A 27,673-nucleotide genomic window follows, 5' to 3' on the forward strand; every position below is an offset into this window, starting at 1 on the left:
TTTCAACTAATGCTGCCCAATAGTTCCTTATCACTTTCTCCTCATACATCTGCAGTATATTTTGCCATTGTCTGAAACCTATGATGACTTCTGGGATGAAGACATATTTGCCTCATTACCTTGACCGTACTATTCACGTAATGCAATGTGCAAGACAATTCTTCACAATTGACACAGTGTTTGCCATCTGCCCCGTTCAGCTTGATTTCTTGTTACAGAAACGCATGCAGTGTGCTTCCAGGTCCACAGTTTCTCTCTTTCCACAGAATTTGGTTCTGTTTCTGTTTGATGTTACTGAGGTGTGAGGAGTGAGGTGCGATCACAGTCGTCGCCTGCCCACTTTCAATCTGTGCACTTGTGTATTATCACCCTTAGCACTTTCACCAACTTTTCCTTGTGTCCTTATTTTAACAGACTGCTTTGCTCCTCTCTCATTGTCTTTGAGATAAGGGCAGCAGGAGATGCACTTAGATTTGCTATTGCTATAATGGACTACCACACTGTGTGTTTAGAATGTACCTACAGACGCAGCAAGCATAGGTTCTGGCAACTAACTTGTGTTTAATACCAAATAGTTGGGAAAGAGCTTTAGAACCATGAGCATGTTTCACTGTCCAGACTGAAGGACTGCATGACCGACCAGTGGGGCTGCGCTCTACTCTGGCCAGCTTAGCTGCTATTGGTTGGGAGTGACGGTTGTCCACTCCTCAGGGGACATATCAAGCTCCCCTGCACCTGTAGAGGCACCTCACAGTTGGAGAACACCTCTCCTTAACCAATAACTGACCCACTGATGTGCACTGCTAACATAACAAACTACTCAGACGTTTGTCACATGATCAGGATTCTCCCTGACTTCAATGCACTCATGTATCTCCTCCCTTTCTCTTTCCCTCTCCCTTTCCCGCTCTCTCTCCCTCTCCCGTTCTTTCCGCTTGGCCCGTTTCTTTTTCTTGTGTCTCTTTTTGGATGGTGGGAAGAAGGTCAAGAAGACCGGCAGGATGACGAAGCAGTGCAGCACAGTGCAGCCTGCAGTGAGGAGGGAGCACTTGAACAGTGTGTAGGTCAGATTGGAAGGCACAAACACCAGGGGCATGATACCGATCACGAAGCAGGATGTGTTCTGCAGGATGGCAGCCCCGTGCTCCTCCAGTGCCAACTTGATGCACTGCGTCCTGGTGTGCTCGTTGGCCAGCACAAAAGTGTACAGGTGTGGTACACAGTGATCCATGGCGAAGTTGAGGGTAAAAATAAGGCACAGGATTGAGATGCTGTCCATGCCAACGTTCCAAAGGGTCATCAAACCCAAGACGCCCAGTTCCACCGACGTTACTGTGAGGATGAGCCAGAAGTTCGCTAAGGGGTTGATGACCAGGAAGAAAGTGAGGATGAGGATGGTGAGCACACTGAAGCCTGAGGTCAGGATGGGGGAGATGACAGAAGAGCTGTAGCGGTCCATGAACACAAATGTTGGATTGAAGGCAATGAACTTGATGCTGTTTATAAGCATCAACGGACGGAGCTTTTCCAGGAGCTCCACCACGTCCTCACGCTTCTTCTCAGTTGTCCGCGCCACCAGGTACATCCGTGAGGCGATTATATCATACTCGTCAGTCTCACGATTCTTTGAGAATATGATGTCCTCAGTGAAGTGCTGGTACTCCGGGCTGCGCAGGAAGGAGCCTTTAAGGATGGTGATGAAGTCGCTCTTAGTTGACGCACTCACATTCACCACCCGCAGGTAGTGGAAAAAGTTGTCCATCCAGGAGATCTTGTTGAAGCCGTGACTAAGAGTCTTCAGGTGCTCCTGCACCGTGGAGTTCCAGTACTCAATGGGCTCGTAAATATAAAACCCGATCACAGGGCTGTAGTTGCTAAAGTATTTCTGTTGGGTTAGAGCATACGAGACACTCGGAGAGTTACTTGCCAGCAGGTTAACAATATTTGATCCATCGCTAATTTGTAAACATCCCATGAATGAGAAAGAGGCGTAGATGAGATAGAGAATGACCACAAAGGGTTTCACATAAGTATTGGTTATCCACTCTGTGAAGTGCTCTCGCAGGAAGTGCTGGATGAAGTGATTCTGGTAGGGTACACTGTCGTGGTGCGTGGACAGGTCATGGCCGTCACTCATCATAGTTTTAAACCACGTGGGCTGGCGGTCCAGATACTCCACTGAGGGGATTTTACAACAGAAAACACTGTGGTAGCGGTTCTGCTCCAGCTGTCCAGCAAACACCAGGCAGGAGCCATAGAACGAGAAGACGTAGAAGTAGTTGACCAGTATGGCTACGCACATGCTCTGACAGAAAATTTTCACAGACTCGATGTTGGTAAATGGGCTAGCTCCCATGCCAAAAGTGATGATGTAGAGTGAGCTTGTCATGGTGTAGCACACCATCACATCAGCAAAAGCGTCCGCCACACGTTCCTTGAAGGGGAGGGTTTCCCTCGTTCTCCTCCAGCCGGCTAGCAGCTCGAACACTCCTTTGGTACCATGGCCTGGAAGAAGCAAGAGAGAGATGTGTTAACATTTTATACAAAAAACGGCCCAGTTTGTATGTTGTGATAGTTTTCATGAAGAGAATATGGTCCATGTCATTGCACAATGAATCAGACACACTGCTGAAGTTGTGATTTTCTGTGGCCTTAAATGTATGTTTCCTCATAGAAGTTGAAAAGGATTTGTGCGTCCTGCTTATAAAGAATTATTTCAGACAGCCTCGTTTCGAGAAGTCAGTGTAAGAAAACGGACAATTAATGCATTTCAGAGGAGAAATCAAATCTCTCCTGGTTACATTTGAGGACATAGTTGAGGTCGTAGAATAGATATTAAATAAATAATAGAGATAGTTGGATTGCTTTAAACATCTGTGCGTGAAATGCATCTGGTAAAGGTAGATGTCTAAGTGAAGCGATAAGCTCTGACTCCTAAGTCGAATTTCAGTATAAATCACCCAACTACTGACCTTTAAGACTAATTAAACCGAAGGTGCTTTCAGACATGCACTGAACTCTGAACATAAACTCTTGAAATTATTAAAGAGAGGCTGTAAGACAAATGTGTGAGTCAGTTGCTGCAGACTTTCTCTGGAGTTTCTCCTTCCAGCCCAACAACAGCAACACACATACAAGACAACAAAGAAGATGTAAATTCAAACAAAAACGACTTGATCGTTGCAGTGGAATGTAAATGTTACATCCTGCCTCCAGCACGCTGCAGAACCCCCCACAGAAAGTATGAACCGCATTGTGACGACTCACAATTCTCAAGGGTAATTATCCTGCTCACACTGCCAAACAGTGGTGACAATTAGTTTCTCCGTACCCTCTGCAGCAGAAGTTCGGTGAGAGCAACTTTGCGTCCCAGGCAGATGTGATCAGAACGTGAAGCTGTGAAGCCTGGCTGGGTTCAACAGACTAGTAACTTTCAGCTCATAGAGGTCGGTGCAGCTGGGTTTTTCCTCCTTTGAAGTCTAGTATTGAATATTACTTACTTTAAAATTCTGTTTCATGTGCCAGTACCAGTCAGAAATAGTTGGCAAAGATAAATTAAACGGAATAAATGATCGATTCTGGGATGAGTTCTGCAGCGGCGGTGCTGTCTTTGGCCCCTATGGTGTTGTGTTTTGGCCCAAACTGCAACATCTCATTTTAAATACACTCTGATTCATGCCTGTGTCACACTTCCTCGGCACAGCCACTGCAGCCAGGGCTTATGGGTTTCTGTATGAAACATTAAAACAGATAGGATTGTATCACTGCCAGGGAGGGTGAACGTCATGAAAGGAGAAGAAAAAAGGATTTGCAGAGGGGCAAAGTAATTCTGGAACCAGTGGCTCTTCAGGGGTCCAACTTTAATAATAATAATAATAATTAGGTAGTCGCACAAAAGGCCACAGTAAAATAAAAATTTGATACATAACAAGGTCAAGACCTTAAGTGTATAAGTTACATTAGATTTGTATATATTATAGGGTATTTTTTATGAACCAGCTGGTATCAAAGTGTCAGCAGTCGCAGCAAACATGTCAGGACATCCTTTAATTCCAAAGTACTGGCTGCTAAACAATGTTAGTGTGACAAGAAATATTAACATACATTTGAAGAGGAGGGTGGGGGTGGTGGTCAGGGAGACTGTCTTATAAATTTCTGAACACTACAATTAATTTAATGTTCCTCCACTACGTAAATATTTCAGTAACAGTGAAAGATGGATTGGAAACTCGTTTCTCTGCCTACATCAGCTTTAAAATATTCCTTTCAGTTAGAGCACTGTAGGTGGACAGGAAAGTAAGGGGGGATTGACAGTATTATAAATTTCCCTTTGTTTGACAGAGAGGGGGAAAAGAGCTAATTAACTATAAAGGATTAGGCCATAGTAATGAGTCAGCTAGATGGGTCTTCCTGCTTTTAGTTTTATTAAGCTGTTCTGCAAGTCAATTAGTTAGTGTCAGTTGGTTTATAGGGTTTGGACTGAGAGGAAATTCACACCAGCATTACACCATGGGCGAATGCGTGCGTTTCCCATCACTAGTTACCAAATAGGATGTTAAGAAGCATGTTATTTTCCAGGCATGATTGGAACAGCTCACAGATTCATTAGAGTGATTGATTGCCGGCAGGTGGAGGTGGATAATGGCAGTGAGCCCATCTGGTAAAGTGTCCCTGGTTCTTATCTCCAAAGAAGGATTCTGACAAATGTTTACATTTGTATACGTGTGTGTGCGTACATGCTGGATCCAAGCCAGGGATGCCACAATCACATAGTATATGTCCCGGCCGGCAGTCCACTGGGACAACCTGAGCATTTTTATGATTAATAGCAGCAGTTAATGATCATTTTCCGAACCAAAACATGGTGGATTTACATTAATATAAAAAAGCGGGGAAGCAGTGAATCCCCAAATTCATAATCCTGGAACAAACATATAATTGAGATTTTATCCTTAAATTGAAGTCAATTCAAGTCTGTGTATCAGAAATACATGTTCTGCAAATATTCAATTCAAAGGTTCAGACAAATGAAGTATGCAATGTTCTGAAAGGGACATAATATATTCTATGTAATTTCTTCTAGCAAGTTAGAAGTGGAATTGTTGCCCTGAGGTGCATTTTAGGTTAACAGCTCAGTTTAGTATTTTTGACACAATTTAGGCCATTTGTATTGCAGGGATTGATTGCACCAGTTGTTCGTAAGATCAGTCCTAAAAAACAAAATTAAAAGTGTTGATTAAGTGATAATAGTTAAAAGATACAGTGGAGTAAATCGTCCAATGTGGGAGCATTTTACATTCAAGCCTTTAGAAAAGACCGTTATCTACACAATGTACTGATTTGATTTCGCATAGAACAGCAGCACAACAACACTGTGGTATGAACCTAAAGAGAAAACATGTTGGAGCCATCCTTCTACTTCTCGGTTTACTGGAGGATCATACACAGTTGAGGTTCATACCACAGTGATGTTATGCTGCATGTGAAATTAGCTTTTAGGGTTTTTAAGAAAAAAAATTCACATATTGAACAACTGTTCCCAGACTCAACGAGGAGAGACAGCGAGGGCAGCAGTGGGCGAGGGACATCTAGGCTGAATGAAGAGAAGCAGCACTGAAACAAAACACAAACTGTAATTTTCTGTTTGTTCCACTGCAGTTATAACATTAAATTCCAGATGACGATATCATTGATTTTCCTCAATTTAAGATACCTTAAATGAAGTTTAAAGTTGTCTGAAGGGTGTTGTAGATATCATGAACTTGAATAATGATTAGTAGATATCTGAATCTGGAATACCATCATAATAAAGTGGCAGATGTGTGTAATACACACAAAAACAGCATTGTATAAGTTAGCATTTGTCTTTATATCTGATCGAACATGTAATTGAAAGATTAATCTATTATCAAAATAATCGTTACTACTATTGATATTGAAATACTGCTGCAATATTATTTGATGTTTTCTCCTCTCACGTTTCAGTTTCCGTGAAAAATACTCAAGCTAAATCAAAATCTGACACCTACATCAACACTGTTTCGCTCTTGTTACTAACCCTGTAGGTTACACACAAACTAAGAGATTGATCAAAAAAATAGGTGTTTAAAATGTCATCCAGAGGACAAAGGAAGGAGGAAATCGTAAACAGTGCAGGAGCCTTGATGGATAAGAAAGTCAAATGGTGGGATAGAGAGAAGCACATGGCTGGGAGCCTGACTGAAGCTCAATGCTAATCATCTTTGGACAAAACCGACAGTTCTCTCAATGTCTGAATGCTGATAAATGCAAAACTGAACGTCTTACAGAGACCTCCTTGTAACACCGCAACTGAGTCAGAGCAAGAAGCTGCATTCCCAGTCCCACCTGCCTCGATTATTGCTGTGATAAAACTAAACCAGTGTCCCACACACACACAGCGTGACTACCATCTTAGAACTTTATAGCCACAACAATGAGTCTTCAGGGGAGACCAGACTCTCATTTGCTGTAGCGCTCGTCTTCTTCTCCCACACACACAAACACATGCATACAGATAGCAAATGAACAAGGCTGCCTCGTTTCACCTCCCTTTGTTTCCTCTGACACTGCAGGTTTTGACAGCTGCAGTGAGGTGAGTCAATATCTGTGAACAGCTATGTGCAATGAAAGGAGAATTTTGGGACAATAACAGCTGGCTACAGTAAAGTAAATATGAAGCTCCCTAGTTAAGCTCTTTCCTGTTGCTATGAAGGACAATGATGTGATGCCTGCAGTATTTTCTTTTTTGTTTTTAATAAGAATTTACAATTTTATACTAAAACCTTTTATCATTGAGTTGTACTTGTGACTTTAGTTATCTCAAACACAGTGGACAACATGTCCTCTGCTTTAGGTGCAACCTTCTCTAACGTTGCTTTGTTTCGTGTCGTCCCACAAGGATCAGCTACATTGAGCAAAACAAATCAGCGTATTGATAAATAATTAGAGAAAATATTAAGAGTTGGACTGTTAGCTAAAGCCTTGATTTGCATCACCTAGCCTAATCTTAAATATGTAGCCATCAAATACATATTTAAGACCCTTTTGCAGGTTTGCATTGTCAAATTCAGTGAAGTTAAAATGTCTGCAACTGATTCCAACCAACTTTTTTTATTTATGTATCCCTCCCAACCCCACAGAAAACGTCTGTTAAAAAAAACGATTTACATGATTGCCATTCCAAAATTACTATGTATTTTAATTGGTTAATTCGCTGATGTTACATTTTTGGACATTATACTGACTGTGCTTGATTTGACAGACTCAAGAGACAAAGCAACAATAACTAAAGGGGTAGGATTCAGTGACATGGTTCAGTCCTCTGTTGTGTCTTACAAAGCTGAAGTGTTGAAGGTCCATTTGAATGACTCTAACCCCCAAATCCCTATAATTACTCCTTCCCCTGGTAGCTGCACTGTTAATATAAATACAGTCTAATGCCTGGGTGCTCTGTGTCAATGAAAGGGATAGGTGTTATCTCTTTTTATTCTGAGCTGAAATGTGATGCCCAGGTCACTGAAGTACTGAAGTCTAATTTTTTTTTAACTGAGCATATCAGTGAAATCACATTGTGTGTGTGTGTATCTCCATGAGGCTCCATGTGCTTAATTTGAGCCTCAGCAGGCACTTAGACTTAAGACCTCAGTATTTCTGAAATCATGGATATACTGGCTTTATTCTGGTATTTCTCAAACCATGAAAACAGGTATAGCTTGTGATAACCTCTGCCAATCTATCTACAACATTGGCGAACTGAATCACCTGACCCCCCCCCCCCCCCCCTCTGTAATGGGGGGTAGCCTGTGCTGTCTGACACAGGGATGGATAAAGACAGGGAGAAAGATGAGAAGCTGGAGCTCAGAATGGAAGGATGAAGATGGAAGAGGCCTTGTATCTCAAACTCCTGGATTGTAAAAGGCCTGTTTTTCACTGGGTGTCCTGCAGACTATATTCTTCCCGAAAAATAGAAGCTGGGGTCTGCATATGTCCTTCCCCCCTCTCCTGGCCCACACCAAAAAGCCACTGAGGCATTAAACTAAATTTCTGCTATCAAACCTACCCCTGAAAATGCATCCATTGTGAGGCAAGATGTCAGGTCAACCACTCCCACCCACTGTGGACAATCAGGATGACGGTAAACCATTCTGGCTCATCACACGGGTAGTGATGACAAAGGAGCCAATATTGCAAGGAGGTTGCTTGTTGCACAAATTCAATAAAAACAGATGAGGGGGAAAGAAAGTGAGGACGAACACAGGGGAAGCCAAAAAGCAATCTTCATGTCCTGGTCAATATTTGGGTGAATACGCTCCATATAAATCGCAGTTATTGTATTTTAATAACAAACATATAGAACCTTTCTACAATCTAACTGTTCATTTCAAAAGCATATTCCTGCAGTGCTGCCTATGATTGAGCCGAATACTCGTTTGAAACGAGTATCCGTTTACTTAATACTTCTTAATACTGCACGTGTTGTGTTCATTGATTCACTGAAGTTTATTCACTAAAGTTTATAAAAAAAATGGTTCTAAATATTCCTCCTATTCTTGTGATCAAAAATTTGATCTGAAGCTCAAGTCTAAGGCTGTTCTCTAAATAGTTTTCTAATAAACAATAAATATAGCAACTTTTGATCATCCATGTCAGGCTTAAAATAGTAACTTTTGGTTTAAACCCCACCCACTTCCGGTTCAAGTTCGTGACCGGATTCGGATAATTTAGTTGGTTGAAAAGATACAGGTACAGATACAGATAATGTTGTATTTGCTTATCCTCAGTAATGCCTGTAGTTGCTGCCTCACTGCAGCTTTTAGCTCATACACAGTTTTTGGTGGAGGTGATTTTAACCCTGCTGCAGGGGATTACGGACAGAAGTGATGAATACTGAAAGACAGCATCATCACCAAGACTGCAGGGTGAGATTAGCAAATATACTCTCAGTCGGAGTATCATGGAATCATTCCTCCTTTGCTTCAAAATACATTAAAATATAGTTAAAACTTATTTTCTAACTACATTTCTTACTATGAGCAATGGGCTCCTACATGAAGACTGTTTTGAGCCATATGAGCCTTCGACATGACATTTTCACACAATTGAAGTTAAACCAATGTAATGATGCATTTGTGGGTTTAGATTATTTTGTGTCAAATAGAGACTTGTCACAACAGACAACAGCATTCTTAAAACCCTGTATGATTGAAATTTGTATCACAAGCAAAACATTTTATACATGTTCGTCTGCTTTTTATAATTTTTAATATTGACTGTAAAATAAACAACAAACCTTTATTTTGAAAAGGTAATGCCAGTAATCAAAAAGACGTTTGATAAAATGGAAGCGATGCCTTGTGAACAAATGAGAAATCTTACTATTTGTTGGTTTAGCACCTCACTAATAAGGGCACAAAGTTTGTACATTTTTTTGATTCTATCTGATGTTACAACTGCAGTGTGAGTGTGCAAGATCACTGCATGTGCTATATTCGTTGTAATGCCACATGCAAACGAGCCTTGGCTATGTTAAATGTGGTTATAAATGTTGCTTATTACCACATGCGTGTTTACAATTTTACAATGTGCGGGGAAAAGTATCCTTATACTGAGACACATAATTTCATATAAGCTAAAAATGCCTACACGCAGGTCTCTATCAAGAGTTTGTCATTTTGTTAAGAAAAATAGATATATCAAGGTGATGGGAATTTCATGTTTGTATAAATAGTAACTAATGTTAAAGTCAAGCTTTATAAAAAACTGTAGTTGGATATTTTTCACACCTTTAAGGTCCTTCATGTGGATATTAAGAGAAGTAATATTTGTTTGTTTTCCTCTTCGCTCTTACGGTGTGTTCACACTGTTCACGGCATGTTTGGAGCGTTATGAACCATCTGTAATTGAGAGTCACACCATCATTCAGCCGGGGTTGCTACAATGCACACATACACTCACATTCCCCCTGCAGTTCAGTGGCATCATTATCTTGCATTTTGAACAGGAGGCTGGCAAGGTTTGAAACAGATTATCTGGAAGTACCTCCAGGTGTGAAACAGCAAATTTACCATTTGCATTATTAAGTCCTCTCCTTCTGCAGGAAAAAATCCACAGTATGCTACTGTTGCTGCTCTGCAGTAAACTGTCTTTATGTTTTAAACATGTGCTGTTTGTGTCCTTCATGGATTCCTCATTTCAGAAGTTTGGTTTTTGATTGTTTGTAATATCTAATACACTTGCTTCTCTGTCTGTTTTCGAGGTGTGGTGTGCGGACTTGTTGTCGAGTTGCATCATTATTGTATTTAGGGGAATGACCTCCCTAGTTTTTCCCTTGCTTCGTAACCCTAGACACTGCTCCAAAGCCCCTGAGAACAGAGAATCAAATGCTGTAACAGTCTAACGATCCAGGCTTTAACAAAGGGGTCATGTTTTTTAAGGTTTTAGCTCCAACACAGTGGAACCAACACCATATAAATAAAGTTCAATATTATCATTATTATTATTGTTGTTGCTGTTGTTGATGCATATAATAATTTTCCCATGTTTCTTGAGAGTTAAATAAATCACTAGAAATGCTAAACTTCAATAATAAGTTAAATCAAGCGTCTGTTTCTGCTACATTGTAACATTTTGTTGCAGTTGTGATATTTTGGGTTTGGACTGAATTCTGACAAATAAACAGAAGATTAATCTACTTGACAGTAACACATTGACTGTTACTGTCAATGTGCAGATGTCAGACCACATAGAGCACAGGGACCATATCACAATACAAAATCAAACACCACTCTGATTCAAAATGTTCCTCGGGTGATGAATATTTTACATAACTGTCGCTGAAAACCTGCAGCAATCTACGTGACTCTGAAACACCATAAGAGAATAACATAGCTGTCACAATCTCCTCTTTGGTGTGACACGACTTCATTGGCAGTTTAGTGACATGCAGCGAAACAAAAATACCACAACAGACCAAAATGTACAGCAACAAAGGATGAGGCACGGTTAACTAATGTTCTCTCTCAGCTCATTTAAAATATCAAGACCTTACGACTCATTGATGTGTAATAAGTGCTGTTTAGAGGGGTATTCTCAAAACCCCGCACCTCCTGCCGACTGTTCCTTTAAAGATGGATTAGCCTCAACAACACCTGCTCACTGACTTACATCAGTTACATTGATGCTGATATTCTCCCTGATCAATATTACTACACTCACACCAAATCTAATGAGACGGTGACATTGAGGTGGTGTGGCTTTTTCTAAATATCTTTTTAAACAATCCAAAATATATTGATTTTAAAATTCATGTGAAGTGAAAAACTAAAAATGTATAATTCTTAACAATACAGCACAACAGTGACTGACCACTTTTACAGTTTTAAGACCGTCCAGGTCAACCAGCTACGAGATGAATTAACCTTTAAACATTTGAATAATAGGAAAACTAAATGTCGGAAAAAAGACGAAATGCAAAGGTACAGGACTATATGCATAATTATTTTAAGAACAAAGGAGCTACGCATCACAATTATCCCTTTAAAACGACTTCCAGGGCGCTTCTGTAATGGAAAATGTACTTAATAACTACTTAGTTTATACTTACAGCAGATATTTCCATCTAGGGTACAGCTCGACATAAACTTTATGCAAAGCATCTACATCCACTGTCTTGCATGTGACTACGTTGTCACAGCTTGCTGGCAGAAGTCCCTGAGGTCCCCTGAATCAATAGTGGCCTTTTGCTGTATTCTGGTTGAATTCTGTTTATCTTCTCATCTGACTGCCAAAAATCCTTACCTCGGACAACATTATTTCCTCCCCAACAAAGAAATGATGCAATCTATAAGTCACACGTATTTCAACTTGATATTGCATATAAAAATGTGTTTTTCTTCAAACAGAGCTGACTTGTGGCTTCTATCCAATCATATGACATCGTAACACAGTCTCATAGCTTGTGTTTACACCGGATGGTTCCAATATCATAAATGTTTATCAAACTCTGTATTCAGAAATTGAATGGGATTTTTACTCCTGCCAGCAAGGTGTTGATCTCTATACATCCTTTTGGAGATGTATGTAATGATTTGATCCATAGTTAAAGTTTTGGGCAAATTTCTAATACCATATGATTTTTGTCATCACTTTAAATGGACAAATGTCCTAGGTCCTAGCTTTATGTGTGGCAGCTATAGCCCCTCTATTGGTCTGTCAAGTATAATCATTTCTCTTTCAAAGCCTAAACATGAGAGTAATGGTCCCCTGTGATGCAGATCTGAGACCAATCGGCCGCAGTGGTCTCAGATCCATGTGTTCATTACTCCCCTGTCACACATTAGTGAATAATTATACAGCTGGCTGATTAATGTCATTTAATATGTCACACATGGAGGCATCTGATCGGATACTTGTGGTGTTGATTAGATTTCTCAAACATTTTATTGCGTACTGGTAAATCAATAGATTTAAATAATTAGACTTTAATACTTTATGTTAGGGTTTAAAATTAAATGCTTTAGCATTAGCAACATTAGCTCAATGCTGCATCCAGGTCAGCTGTTTCTTGACCGGGAACTCTGACAGTACTGTGAAGATCAATACTTAGGAGGAGCCACATATGACACATGTAATGTACACACACACACACACACACAGTCATGACTTTTGAGGACATTACATTTACTTACATTGATTTCCTGGACACTCACTCTAACCTTAACTATATTACCCAACTCTAAACCTAACCTAAAACATGTCTTCATCTTAAAATTTACGTTGGCTTATGGGGACTTGATTTGTGTCCTCATAAGGAAAACAAGTCCCCACAACGTGAGTGTGAAAACAGATGTAGGTTCCGACAACATGAGTAATACTACCTGAATCTTTCACATACAGATACACACACACACACACACACACACACACACACACACACACACACACACACACACACACACACACACACACACACACACACACACACACACACACACATACACACACTTAAGCTGTCACATACGTACATGGATTCCATTGATTCCTTTCTTTCACTTACCTCAAAACTGGACCAACACAGGTCTTTACTGTTATGGCAAATATCACAAATCCCAAAAGAACTGATTATGAGTCCTCTCTCCATACTCATAAGGTATGAAGTATGAAGTATGGGAGTAAACCTTCAGAGAAGCACACACTGAAATACCATGGTTAAGTCGACTACATCAAGGTTGGTGGCAGTAATGTGGCAGTAGGGATTACAAATGACTCGCCTGTGATGCAAAGGGGCTGACAAATGACGCTGTAAACAGATTATCATGTGTTGCTCTGCTTGTTTGTGTAGCTGCTGCTGGAGCCAGAGCTTGAGCAGCAGACACTGCACTTTGTTTGAAGACATCTGCTGAGAATTTGTGTCCTTTTTATTAATTTTTTTTATAGTTTCACAAGTTGGGGAATATAGCGCTATCAAAATAAACCTCAAAAGGTCCTGCATCACAACAATATATGTTATTCTAATTGCAAATGCACAAATAATGTTGAGCAATGCAGGTATCATGCTTTTTATTCTTAATATAATTCTTATTCATTTGACCAAATTCAGGACACACACACACACACACACACACACACACACACACACACACACAAACACCAAGGATCCTCCTGGGTTTAGGTTGCCAGATCGTCATGTGTGACTGTGACTGCTACATCCCTCCACAGTCACAGTCATCTGATTTAATTCAACATAACCTTTTCCTCCCTGATACTACGCTCAGTTTTACCTGCAAGAAGCAGAGTTTCTTTGTACTATAAATACAGCAAAGTTCACATTTCACAGTTTTCAATTAAAGAGTGGACACAGACTAGTGAACACTGATTATATAATTGTGAATTCAGAAGGGAACACATGTTTGGAAAAGCTTAATACAATTTGAACATGACACTAATAATAAAGTCAAAAATAATTCTGGCGCCTGTCAAGAAATCTGTCTTCCTGTTGCCCAAAGCAACATTCAGTGTCTGATGGAAATATCAGACATATTCTGATCACTTACTTTTCAAAAAAACCACATTCATACCATTTGGTACTAAATGTCATTATGGAGCTATATTAATTAATGTACCTGGTTTATTATTCCTCCCTGATGCACTAAATAACGACGCTGAAGCTGTCATACTTCCTTCCTCCCAGAGTCACTCACGGCAATAACTTCCCTGGATCGATCATCACTCTCCCAGTGCTGCTTCGTGAAACAGGCAGGAATTCCCGGAGGGCATTTTCACCGTCAGCAGTGATGGTCACTGTGCACGAATGTTGAGTGTCGCCATCTATTTTGCCCTCACAGGTTTAAAAAATGTCAGTGTGTAAAAAATATCTATGTTCAGAAAGAGGTACGAGGGCATCACAGGTTCAGATTGATGAGGCAGATTGCCTTTGATTACCCTTCCTCTAACAACCAATCAAATGTCGGTCAGTGATTTAACCCTAAAAATTATTATGTATTTTTTTCGTAACTGCCATTTGGATAAATATACCAATCAATGTTCCAGGTTGATTGACAAATTGGAATATGTGAAAAAAAACATGACTTATAGAAATAGTATAGGAATACTTATAGATAAGTATTCTCTACTTTTATATAAGAGACAAGAAGGGCCATGAATCATCAGTGAGCAGATGATAGTTGCTAAAAATTTGATGGAGCGCCTCAGGCAAAAACAGTCCTGGGAACTGGGGAGATAAAAAACTAATAACCAAAATGTATTACAGCTCAAATCTAGAGCTGCTGAATATACTAAGAAAGTTTTATGCATATCGCTTTATACCCGACAGTGCTTTCTAACTTAATCACCTGATTTACCCACTACCAAATACCGATTACTCTGTATTAAGTTTATGAAGACTAGCAAAGTTTCACAGCAAAAATAATGGCCTTGATGTTTTATGTTTTTTTTTGTTTCCACATGTAGCACATATACCGTGAATAAAGCACGGATGAGGTTTGGCTGGGGCAAATATCAGCTTATTGATCATGTGTCAGGAAATATCACTATTGGTGCTTGTGTTGGAAAATATGAAACAAAAAGAAGCAGCACAGAACAATGAACAAGGAAAATGCAAGGCCACAAAATTAGCTTTTTTTGGAGCTTTTGATCTTATCCTTTGGTGTTCTTCGGCTATGGAACCCACAGCTATGTTAAATAAATGGATCTAATGTTCAGAATATATGTAGGATGTGAGCCCCCTAAGGTTGTAAAAGGAATCTGCACACCCATCACAACAATATTAGGTGGCGATATCAGTTTACATCCATTGCACATAACCTTGATGCTGTTGTGAGCGTAGTTGACTGATGAAGGCATTTGTAGTTTGACTTTCTGCCGAAAATAACACACCTGCACACACTTTGTGCAAGGCAGCCATTCAATGCAATTTATGTTGTCAGTGCGAGTCAAATATGGTTAGGGTGAAAAGTTTACACCTCTGCACTACAGAGTTCCATCATGCCCCTGTAGAATGTACGGTAGCTGCATGTTGCGTTGAGTAAATAAAATAGAGTTTGGGAAGGTCAATATACCTGAGTTTATTTGGGCCTGTCAGAGACTGACAGAGGCATCACTTCCTCTGGGAAGACACAGCATGTATGTTTCATGAGCCCTCCTCCTCTTTCTTTCCTCTCCTCCTCTGCCTGCCTGTTTTCGCACTTCTAACAGCCGTCACATATCCAGAGAGAGAACAAAGTGACAAGCTCAGCTCAGCAGTAATTGGCCGGCTCGAAGATGACAAGGCAGATAGAGGCAGGGGAGAAAGGCAGGAGAGGAAGCTGCTCCATATTAAACAAAGGTCCGCTGCCACGTGATGGTACCTGCTCCGTGCCGGGTTTTCTTCCACTACATGATTCAAAGGCCAGGGATGACATCAGCTGGATTGTTCAGAGAGAATAATGGATTAGTTCTACTACGTTGTGAGAGATAAAGGGGAACCATTATGCAGCTTTACATTTGACAAGCCAAATCAAGCATGGAGAGAGGAAAATTCTCTCTTGAATATTGGATACCATCAAACTTTGTAACAACTTTGAAAAGATCATTTTGTTTGTTGTTTGGCCGTTACATTGAATTGACAGCTCTATGGTTATGTGCCTCGTATGGCTGACAATCAAACCTCATTTCTGTAGCAAACACAATGCGTCTGTAGCACCACCAACTCTTGACCAAATGTCTACTCAGATTCATAGTCCTATAGTATTTTTCTCTGATAAGATCATTTTTTATTTAAATTGTAATTGTCAACGTTCACACTAATTTAGACTGGGTTTCAGCTTATCTTACTGGGAAAATAGCAAATCAGAGATGCTATTCCACGTTTCCTCCCCTATTCACTACTGCGGTGGTCTTTACTCTTTAGACAAATCAGCCCTCAGACATCTACAAGCAATCCAAAATGCTGCCGCTAGACTTCTTACTAGGTCAAACAGATGGTCCCAAGGGTCTTGACAGTTTTTTTCCCCTTTGTTATCTAACTCTTGACCAGTGTGCCAGTCCTGAGGGCTAAGAAAAGCTTCCCAGCAGCATGATCCTGTAAACACGACACCTCACAGTGCTGAGCGGTGTCTCAACACACATATGTGCCATTTATGTCAGAGTTTAACTTCCATCCTGTCAGACAGAACAGTGGTGAGCTGTCTCTCAGACGTGGCCTTCATTTGGCCACTTCAGACCACAGGCCTGACAGATGGAAAGCTTTAGGAATGGATGTTTTTGGTTGTGTAACACCTTTTTCTACTTCAATGTGATGGAGCCAAGTTTACTGCAGGGACCAATACATATTTTTGGGATCCGTGCTTCTGAAATATACCTTCACGAAAGTCTATTGACATCTACTTTCATGTGTTTGTGTGTGATACGTATGGGGAGGTATGTCCCTTTGTTAAGTCAAATCAAATACAGCAAAATATTGTAGCAAATACAATATAATATATATTTATAACGGCATAATGATGAAATAATATGAAAATTATTTGCATCACTCATTTCTTATAATGTGTGATGCACTTTAATGGAGTAGGTTAAGTGTCTTGAAAATGGAGCTCTAAGCCTGGCTCTTTTCACACACTTAGTCTAAAAGCCAGCTTTAAATTACAAGGTGTTCACATCGCTGACAACACACTTCACCTAGTCCCTTAATACCACCTTTCTGGTTATGAAGATACAGCTAAATCTCTAAATCGCTCACTCTAAGCCCCAACAGCACTAAAAGGAGAATCCTAAAATAAAACTGGCTCATGTTGTGGTATCGTAACTGTTCTGTAACTGCAATGCTTTGAGCAGACATTGAAACTGCCCAAGTCCACAAATTCATTACTTTCACAGTTTGAGAACACCACGGCACTATTGAAAACTCGGCCCACGTCAGTTGCAACAAACAAACATTGCTATAAGCACCGTTTTTTAGCACTTTTGCTGTAGTATTAACAATAAACCGTGCCCAAGAACAATGAAATGTCCATTTGTGTCTACATGGAAAACCTGCACCATCGGTATAATTTCAGATTCTGTGCAAATAACTATTCTATACGAAGGGTTTTTAAATAGTAGACTGGGATCCCAAGTGTTTCTGTTGTCTCCACAGAGGAGATGAAGGGTACAAGAACAAACTAAGAAGCCATGGGACTATATTCAGATCAGATAATTAGGTCCATGGTGTATATCAGCGCCATGAATGAATCATAGGACTGTGCAGACTGAGGCTCAGAAGTGTCTGGGTACCTCAGCTTCAGCAAAGATGTTTGTTAGCATGTAGCCAGCAGCAGCTGCATGCTAACTCATTAGCTGAAAATAACATTGTAGAGTTGCATTAGTATTTGGATATTTGTGAGCCCTCTACTAAAGTATAACTTAATAACAATGCTCCACATTTCTCATTTGAATGCAGACGACAGACTGATCCTCTACTGTTCCCCTTCACACATCACACAAAGCCTAAGATAACGGTTTTATTCTCGTTATATTTAGACTTTACTCAAATAAATATACAACTTTTTTCTGTTATTATTATTATGACTTTATCCTTATAATTTTGTGTTTTTACACGTGACTTTGACCTTTGAATATTATAATTTGCGACTATTCCCATTAATTTATGAATTAATTATTGTAATATTACAACTTAATTATCTTAATATTACAACTAAATCAAATCTTATTGTCATTTGTTTTTTCCGTCTGGCCCTATTACTCAGTCGAATGAATTTCCTGACAGCCTGGACTTGAACAGGCTGCAGGAACACAATAACATCATCCTGGGCTCAAACCACATTAAAGCCAGGATGTTGAAAGGTACTCAAACATTACTAACTGATGAAAACAACTGCCCAGGCTCTGAAATAATCCAGTCAGTAATTCAAACTACAAGTTGCTATTTGAATTAAAACGTCCAGAGAGAGCTTTGAACAGTGATGACCTCTCAACAGGGGGCGCCTAACTGACAGATCGGGCATCAGTATCCATTTCCGTCCTCAGCGTCTACCCTGATGTGGCGGTGATAAAGTGATAGGGGTGTGTCTCAGTCGGGACCTCCCAAGAGGAGGGTGGACATCTGCTGCCTCTAAGGTCCTGTCACATGAAATTACAGACTTAATCAAGTCCTTTCCATCTCTTTGCCCTTCTCCACCTCCTCCTTCTGGATGTGACTTTCTGCCTCTACCACTGTCTCTGTCTGTTCCCTCGCCCTCCTCTTTTTTCTATCCATCACGAGCAGTTTTTTTCTTTGCTCCTTTCTCCTTGACTTTCCTTCTTATCCTCTCTCAGCATGGCACCTTTATCACCCTCACCTCTCTTCTCCTCTCCTCTCATCCCCTCTGCTGCCTTTATAGGTCACAGTGGATCCAGCCTCCTGCTTCTGAGCATTACTTAAACTTCCCTTATGTCTGCTGGCCTGCAGCAGAGCCATACCAGAGCCCAGGGGATCCAGTGACCTTAGCAATGCACAGCGAGGAAAGGAAATATATAGTGTAAATATAGTATAACTGAAGACGTGAGGAGAGAAATAAAAATGAAAAGGGGAAGAGATAACAAAAAATGCACAAAAAGATAGAACAAAAATAATATATTGCACTGCACTGCACTGTGAATTTATATTGTGTTATTAAAGCTGCAGTAGGAGGTATCGCTAGGAATATAATTGATTGTTAAATCTCATCCCTAGGACATTCAATACTGACGTTTTAGCATAGAGGCATTCTGACCTGAACCCCTTCCACCAGACGAGCAGATGCCCAGGTTTCGTACACAAAAGCAAAAGATGTCCACATTTGACTTAGGTTGCTTTGGCAGCTGATGCCGATGCTGGAATAGCAACCTTTCCTGAAGGATTTACTGCCATTGATTCAGGACAGGCTTTTCCTTGAAGGGACGTCGGACGCAGCTCTCCCTGAACTGCCCAGTGATTGGTCAACGTCTCTTGTCTCGGGCCACAGGGCAAGATTAGCTCAAGGATGGAAACGGAGCCTTGACGAGGTGCAGAAGCCTAGTTTTCTCTCAGATCACTTAATTTACATTATACTGAAGGGATATAATAACATTTTTGCTCAATAGCAATAGAAACATGTTGTCTCCTGCAGCTTAAAGTGAATAATGGCAATACACAAACTCTCCCAAGGAGAGTAAATGGTATTTGCCAAGACATTTAGTTTCAGTTTACTTTCTTGTGCTTACTGGCCAGTGAGTCAGCATCTTGATCTCTAAATGTATCGATAATTTATCTGTGATTTTATCATATGGGGCAAATATTAAGTTTGGTATAAGTTGATTCAGCTTTTTTTCAAAATCCAATTGTTGTTCATGTGGAAGATGTGTGACTTGATTACTTGACCTTGATTTGTGATTTTTTTTGCAATCATGTAAATTCTGGAAGTAACCATGTTTTGAGCCTATTTAAATATGTGCAATATACTGCACAGCCATCTAATAAGATAGGGTCAAAGAAACGTTCATCTCCTTTGTTACAAGGGATGGAGGAGGACTTAATGGTATGGCCTCTGTATTTCTAAGATTGTGCATAGAGCCCTGATGCCATCGTAGACTTTTGAACACACTGTCCGTAACATATCAGTCTGTGCAGGCTTTTGATTTACAGCAGAGTCATCCTCAGAAGACACCCTTTTCTCTCTGTAACACCAGAGGGATTATTCAAAAGGCATTCAATTTAAGAATTTTGGAATTTTTCATCAGCTCTATGTTTATTATGATCCAACTTGCCTTATTTACAGCATCCACTGCAAATAAATTCCACCTTTACATATCATGGTTCACTGACACCACCTAAATATGACAAATTTTAAATATGAAATCAATCGTTTTTTGTACGTGTTTTCATAATTTGATTATCAAGCTTTCTGGGATTCTGAGTTGTGTGTTGCTTCTCATTGGTTGAGAGGATAATATCAGGCTCAGTGCAATAACCTGCACTACAACTCAGGGAGCGTGTCCTCAATGCGAAAGTTACACACAAAGACATGTAAAACTGCCTAAGAAAAGAATGTGCTGCACAACCTAGTCTGCTAGGACACACAGGCAAACACACATGCCACGTACCCATAACAATAAACGTTCGGGGGCCCCCTCTAAGGAAAAGCCCAACACAATTCTGCTAATCCCTTCCCCAATCAACCGTCTGTGAGTGTCAAACCCTGATAAGCCCTTTAACTAACCACATGCACACACTCATACACACACAGACACACAGTCGGTCTCAGTCACGCTGCACGCTCCCACTCACCCATGGCAAAGAACGGGATCCCCAGCAGCGTAGAGTTGAACTTCCCGTCTGATATAAAGAAGATCCCTGCGGCCGTCACGTTGGCGATGCAGATGGTCAGTACGCCGAGGAGGCCCAGGAACGGCTTCCCCCTCAGGCAGTCCCTCATGGAGCTGGAGATGGTGGCGGCCAGGAGCACCAACACCAGGCTGACCAGCACCTCCCCCTTTGCCAGCACGCCCGTCTGGTGGAAGTCCCGCCACAGGCTGAAGGAGGTGAGCGACTGGATGTGGAGTTGGTCGGAGGCGTGCGGAGCCTCGGCCGTGGACAGCCGGCTGGCCAAGGCACCAAACTCGTTCTCCCAGCGCTCGGCGATGGCATCCTGCACCACAGGTCCGTGGTTGCGGAGGTAGTAGGTGATTTGAACTGCACGGGCAAACTTGACCTGCTGGTCCCGGCTGTTGGGTGAATAGGACACGCCGCCCAGCTGGTGGCCAATGAAGGACACACGGCCATCCTGCAGGGGATGTAGAGATATCTGACATTAGCTCTGATGAAACAATACTCATAAAAATACATTATTATAGCTTTTTATTCTAATACTATATTTTACTCCCTGTGATATAAACATAGTTATGCTGCTGATGATAACAGGGAGCTAACACTTGGACTCTTGGACATCAGTGATCAGCTGTGCAACATGCTAGAAACTTCCAGCCTACAGAGAGCAGTGCAGAGGTAGATCTCAATCTTATTTGCTTTCATGTTGACTCACCAAGTTGACCTCCTAATCTAGCTGTGGACAAAGCAGGTGATACATAGCATAGGTTGATGTGGAGCGCCACAGCAAGTCTTAAATCAATAAAAAAATCCAGAAATACCTGTCTGTGTGTATGCTGAACATACTGTACATAACCTTGTCATCTGTCATCTGCTTCACAGATGGAATATGTGCTGTCAAGGACCCAAGGAAGTCCAGTGTTGAATTAGGTTTGATTCAGACACATGATAATTTCAATGATAATAAAATTTTAATAAACAGGCAACCAACACTCTATAGCAGTGGTGGCTAAGACTCATCTACGCAAGTGTCAATGTCAATCACGACAACAGATTGTTCACAACAACAGCAAAGCAAACTGATGTGGGTTCTGTGGTCGGGGTCAAGCTCTACTGAACAGCTCTTTGTGCAGGAGCGGTGGTGCAGCTTCTTCAACTAAGGTGAATACATTTTACATTCAACCTTTGTAATGTTGAACATAAACATTGTATGAACAGTTTTCACTAGTTACAAAGATTGAACTTCTGAGGGGAACAATACTACAGAGAAAAATAATTTCTCAAGGAAAGGAATGCTTTTATGCAACTAATTGGTAAGAGCATCTGGAATTTTTATTTTATTATGTACAAATACATATATACTCCACATATCAAAATGGTCACAGACATCATAGATTGTTCTCCACAAGAAAATCTGTTCTTGAATTTCACTTTTACATGGTTAGTTTAACGTTGAGGAAGGCTTCAGGTCAAAATTCCACAGGCAGATTCTTTAAACGTAACTATCCCTCCTCCATTGATGAAGGTTTACCACAAACTGGAATGTGGATGTGAACCCAATCAATTGTGTGACAGCTTCATCCATCCCCGCCAAAACTATACCACTGAACATTATCCAGCATGATTGATTACATGGCAACCACAACATAAATGTGACCACGGTTTATTAGTTTATGAATGATGGCTCAGGAAGTTAGGGTCTAACAATGAATCAACAGAAAATATCAATTATATAAATTAATTGCCTTTGTACATATAGTTATTAATATTCACCCACATGTGTCTGAAGAGATATTTTAGAGGATAAGTATCTGCTTATTAACATATGTGATGATTATACAAAAACGTACTCCACTCTGATATAAAGCAATACAAAATGACTGCAGTTACTTTTCCTTTAAACGCAACACAACAGAGCTCGACCAGTATATTGGTGGAATAAAAATGTTTATATTGATAAAATGTTAGTTGACTTTGTGTTCCTTATATTCAAGTTAAAGGTTAAAAAGTAAAATATCAAGTCTTAATAACATTTCTTTGTCATGCAAGTTTCAAAATGACATCTATATATAGAAATAGTGAATATAACATCAAACTACTTGAAAGGCTGGTACTGCTAGCTAGTTATCCACTGCAGTGCACTTCATCCTGATTCATACATTCAGTTTGAATTTTCAGTCGTAAAGATTTGTTAACTCATCTCCAATCTAAGTTGGATTTAATAATTTTTTCATCGTGCTGTATTTTCACCCTGTCTCACACGGCGCCCAGCAAGGTGCGACACACATTCAAATCTCCACTCAATCATTAATGACTAATGCGCTATTGCAATCATTAACACACACACATGCACATTCATACACACACACACACACACACAGACGAGCGCACATACACACACAACATTGTAATGTGAATTTGAACCCCTACGTGACACTGTTTTGTTGTTGGAACAATGTCGACTTTAATTTGCAGTTTATTGCAGATATAATCTTATGAACATAATAATCCAGCCACAGTTTGCTGTTTCACAGAAGGGAGCTTGATATAAATCTCATGCTTCTGGATATATAAATCCCTGTGATTGTTTGCTTTATTTTCTGGAGGTAATTTACTACAACTTCCAAAAAATTGGTGCATTATTCTGCTCTTGCATGACGTGGGCAGCAAGATGAATCAGTTTTGGTGGACACTTCACCTTCCAGGCACATTACTGTTCCGTTCAATAGGGAAACAGCCTGGTTTCCTGTGGTACTCTGAAAACGTACAACTGACTACCTCTGATATATTATATTACATATAAAATGATATTTGTTCTTCATTATTACTCTGAATCAATCCCAGTCAGTGCTTCAAATGTGTTGTATCATTATAGTCCACAAGCGTGTGTATGAATTGTGATCAATCCTTAATTATGAAGGGAACTCAGAAAGCTTTAGCTCTCATTTCAATCATGTAATTGCACAAAACTGCAATTTATCACAACAATGACTATCCATCCTCTAGCATTTCAAATGAATCTCAATACTCACAACAAGCTAATGTAGAAACGTTTGTATCCAACACTGAGCCATTACATGCTTTGAGTGTGTACAAAGGGCTGGAACACATACCTACATGTAACCGGCTGTAACATAGTGAAAAATGCAACATTATAAGGGCAACAACATCCAAATCATCTGGAAAATGTGTGTTCAGTTCAGGTTTTGAAAGTGCTTGAGGTTTGTTCTCTCCTCTTGTTCAACTTCGTGACTACGGCTGTGTGTGTGTTAGAGAAAGAGGGACAGAGTGGGAGTAGGTGGGGAAGCATGTGTAAGCGTGAGTATGCGTGTGTGTGTGTGTGTGTCTTAGTGCGATATCTGTGAGGAGCTGAAGGATATGTGAAAAGGGGGGATGTGACATCTCTTGAGCTTCCTAACAAAAGATGGATGTGACTGGTGGGAGATGGAATTCCAGGCTTTTCGAACAAATTACAAAAATAGAGAAACTCATAAAATCAAGAATTCTGATAGACGTTTACTGTTTTTTCAAGGGCGACCTAATTGATATTTTGGTTTATCAACAGCATTTTGTTAAAGGAGCTACTCATGTCTGCAGGTCAAATGCTGCGTTCCAGACAACTTGGATGTCGGCTGTTCTGATGTTCCAATACATGGTAATGGCAAGCTTTTGAACAAAAAACAAACATGGCTGACCCTGAGAAGCTGATGTTTATTTGGCTCATGATGAGACAATTCAACCGTGTCCAGTGCAGCCTCCTTTCATACATAAACAAAGCAGAGGAGGGAAAACGACGCATGAGGCCACAGACACAACTATACGTTTTATTTAACGGCTCTTTTATACTTGGAAATACATTCCAATATAAAAATCCTTACAATTCAATAGGGCCTCTCACCATTCGGTGCTCGGGCCCAAAAAAATCTAATAAAATTGTGAGCATGCAATATGCTCACAATTGAAATGTTAACATGCCACTCACACAGCAGGTTTGTTTGCCACAATCAGTAATGTAGCATGTTAGCTTCCTTTTTGCAAATAGAATGGCCCTCAGTGTAGTACATACCTCCGCCAAGCTCTGAAAGTCTCCATAAATTTAAACATGCTGCACTTCATTGCATACACTCCTAGATATCGGCCCCATAAGTATAGTTGATGTTTGCAACCGACTGCATCGCAAACGTTATTGCACTTGCTTAGGAACTACACATGTTACTGGGGGCTAAACACAGAACTCCGACATAAGATTGTAGAGCAGTCCGCACAATAATCTTTGAATCAGACCGATCTTTCTGCCACTTCCGGACAAAATGGTCACTGATCTCTCGTCATGTTTTGAACAGCGATTTGTCACTGCACGTTGTCAATAACACATCATACAAATGTAGGTTTCTCTAGACCTGGTCACACGGATTGTCTTAAAAACTGTGCACCATTTCTTTCAATGACCCTCAAGGACTTGCGTCTGCCCTGACCTTTTTGTGGGTAATGTAATGCATCTTGCGTGCTCATCGTATTAATTCCTCAGGACAAGCACAGCCAATACACCAAGTGCATGCCAGATACAGGAAGCAGGCATCTTTTGTTTTTTCATAAAAATCTCTGCATTCTTGCTTGAAAATTCAAAAAAATGTTTCACAAATAGACACATTTTCTGATATTGTGAAAGTGCGTGAAAGAAAACTCCTAAATCTCTTCCTTTAATCAAATCTGCTCCAAAAAAATGTAATTAGCAAAACATATATAGAAACACTGAGGCTGAAGGAATATAAGTACAAGAAAAGTTAAGTTTATGACCAACCGATGGCCAAAGAAAATTCATTCATGTGAATATCCTGGTATTGATTTCAATAATATCACCCAGACCTGCTATCTATTGAAGCACTTAATAATGAAAATACTTAATTGGAGCTTTTAATCTAGTTTGAGGAGACATCTGAGGACACTATTGATTGTTTCTTATTGCAGTTAGCAAACACAACCTGGGGCCAGCCAATTATTGACACACACACATATGTAACCTCATCAGCCAAGTCTCGTGCCTTGTCTCCCCTCCCATCCTCAGATCACATTGGCTCTCCTGCAGGATTTAAAGTGCCATGGATCATATCCTCTGCACATCAGCTGTTTCTCTGCAGCTTCACACCACTGCTGCTTTCACCTCCGGTTTTATGATTAATTAAATACAATGGGGGGTGTAAAACAAACATTGACCTTAGCTTGACATTGCCATGCAGCATATAACCCAAACTGTTAAATAACTTAATTCAATACAGCACTCTATTTCACCGTCCTCTCATGAATGTATCCAGGATTTAGCGCTTGTCAGCTGCATTATTAGTGGTGTAAGGATAAATGTAATTCAGAAATGGCACACGTGTGTTTTTGAATAAATCCATTTTGACTAACAGACCACTCAATGTTGAGGCCCAGGCCTGTGGGGGCCCAGTATATATGTCAAGATAACAACTTAATAATCTCATTATCATGACATTGCAAACGTGCTTGAATCCTGGTAGTGTGCTGCAGTGATTTTAAATGTAGCTGCTAACTCGTAATGAGACCTAGTGATGCTGACCAAACATAAACCTGGATATGGCCGCCATTGTTGTTATTGTGTCTGACACATGCTCATCACACAAAGCAACAGTAACGGTGGTGGGCATTCACAAAGTAAACTGCAATGTCATTGTTTCCCAAATGCTCAGTTCTTACATGTACACACTGAGAAACAGAGTTTTTTAAAAACAGACCAGTTTAATATCAGAACAGACCAGAATATCAGGTAAAGCAGACTGTAAAATTGGAAATGATAGTGTGTATTTTTGTTATAAACAATTAAATAAATCCTCACTTGTTTTACCAGGAAATAGAAAAACTCATAACATGTTTCATTGGCAAATCAATAGATTTGACGTGTTAAAAATAAAAAGTCAAAGTTACTATTGTGTGAGGATGCTGAGGGACTTCAAAGGTCATAGTGCCCAAAATACAAAAACAAAGCTAATGGATTTTTGGGGATGTAGCGCCCCTTAAAGGTAATGAGTTTGTCCTTGGCTAAAATTTTTACAAATTATGGTTTTGTTTGGATGAAGGTAACAAAACAACTTTATGATACAAGACAACTACATGCTCATCTGTGGGAGGAAAGCCAGAGTACTTGGAGGAAACCGGCGCAAACACTCGGCAAACAGGCAAACTCCAAACAGAAAACCTCCTGATTCAGACCAAGAACTTGTATTGCTGTTTGTCTCCAACTGACCTAAATAGTATCTCCATGTGTTTGGACTGTGTGAAAAACTACACACATGATGAGAACATTCAGAAAAACCCTTTTGTCGCACCAGGAACCATCTTGTTGTGAGGTGACAGTGCTAACCATTGAACCGCTGTAGTTTTTATCTGTGAGTCCTGATTGGCTGTAGTTAATTCATTAATCTATTTATATTGTTGCGACACCTGACAGTTTTAGAAGATTACACAACTGGAAATACAGCAGACAGAGGAAAACAAAGCATATATATTTTAAGAATTTTCTCCTGGGAAAATAGCTGAAGTTCAGCTCAGCAAAAAGAAGGACTTTCTTTTTCTTTCTTGTTTTTACAAATACTACATCTGTAATAAACCGTGGTTGCGGCTTCAAAGAGCAGGATGAGGTATAAGAAGTCCGGCAAATGAATTAGCCCAGACAGCTTGTGGGACAGGCCGACAGAGAGGAAGAGGATTCAGGACCATGGAGAGTGCAGCAAGCCTGATACAAAGTGAGGAGAGCTGGAGAGGAAAGAGGTCACAGCAGCCTTCAAGGGAGAATTAAACATCCTTCATGCTGCAGAGAAA

The 27,673-nt window shown here is 40.2% G+C and overlaps 1 protein-coding gene across 1 annotated transcript in view; it reads right to left on the reverse strand.

The window, feature by feature from the left end:
- Positions 1-820: 820 nt before the first annotated feature.
- ptchd4 (patched domain containing 4) overlaps positions 821-27,673 on the reverse strand; it is a 31,091-nt gene continuing 4,238 nt past the window's right edge. The window contains exons 2-3 of the mRNA XM_061092096.1: positions 20,798-21,293; positions 821-2,505 (exon numbers count right to left, since the gene is read on the reverse strand). Of these exons, the coding sequence (XP_060948079.1) occupies positions 821-2,505; positions 20,798-21,293 (2,181 nt within the window). The remainder of the gene's footprint in view (positions 2,506-20,797; positions 21,294-27,673) is intronic.

Source organism: Limanda limanda, chromosome 18 (genome assembly GCF_963576545.1).
Source record: "Limanda limanda chromosome 18, fLimLim1.1, whole genome shotgun sequence".
NCBI classification, from domain to species: Eukaryota; Metazoa; Chordata; class Actinopteri; order Pleuronectiformes; family Pleuronectidae; genus Limanda; species Limanda limanda.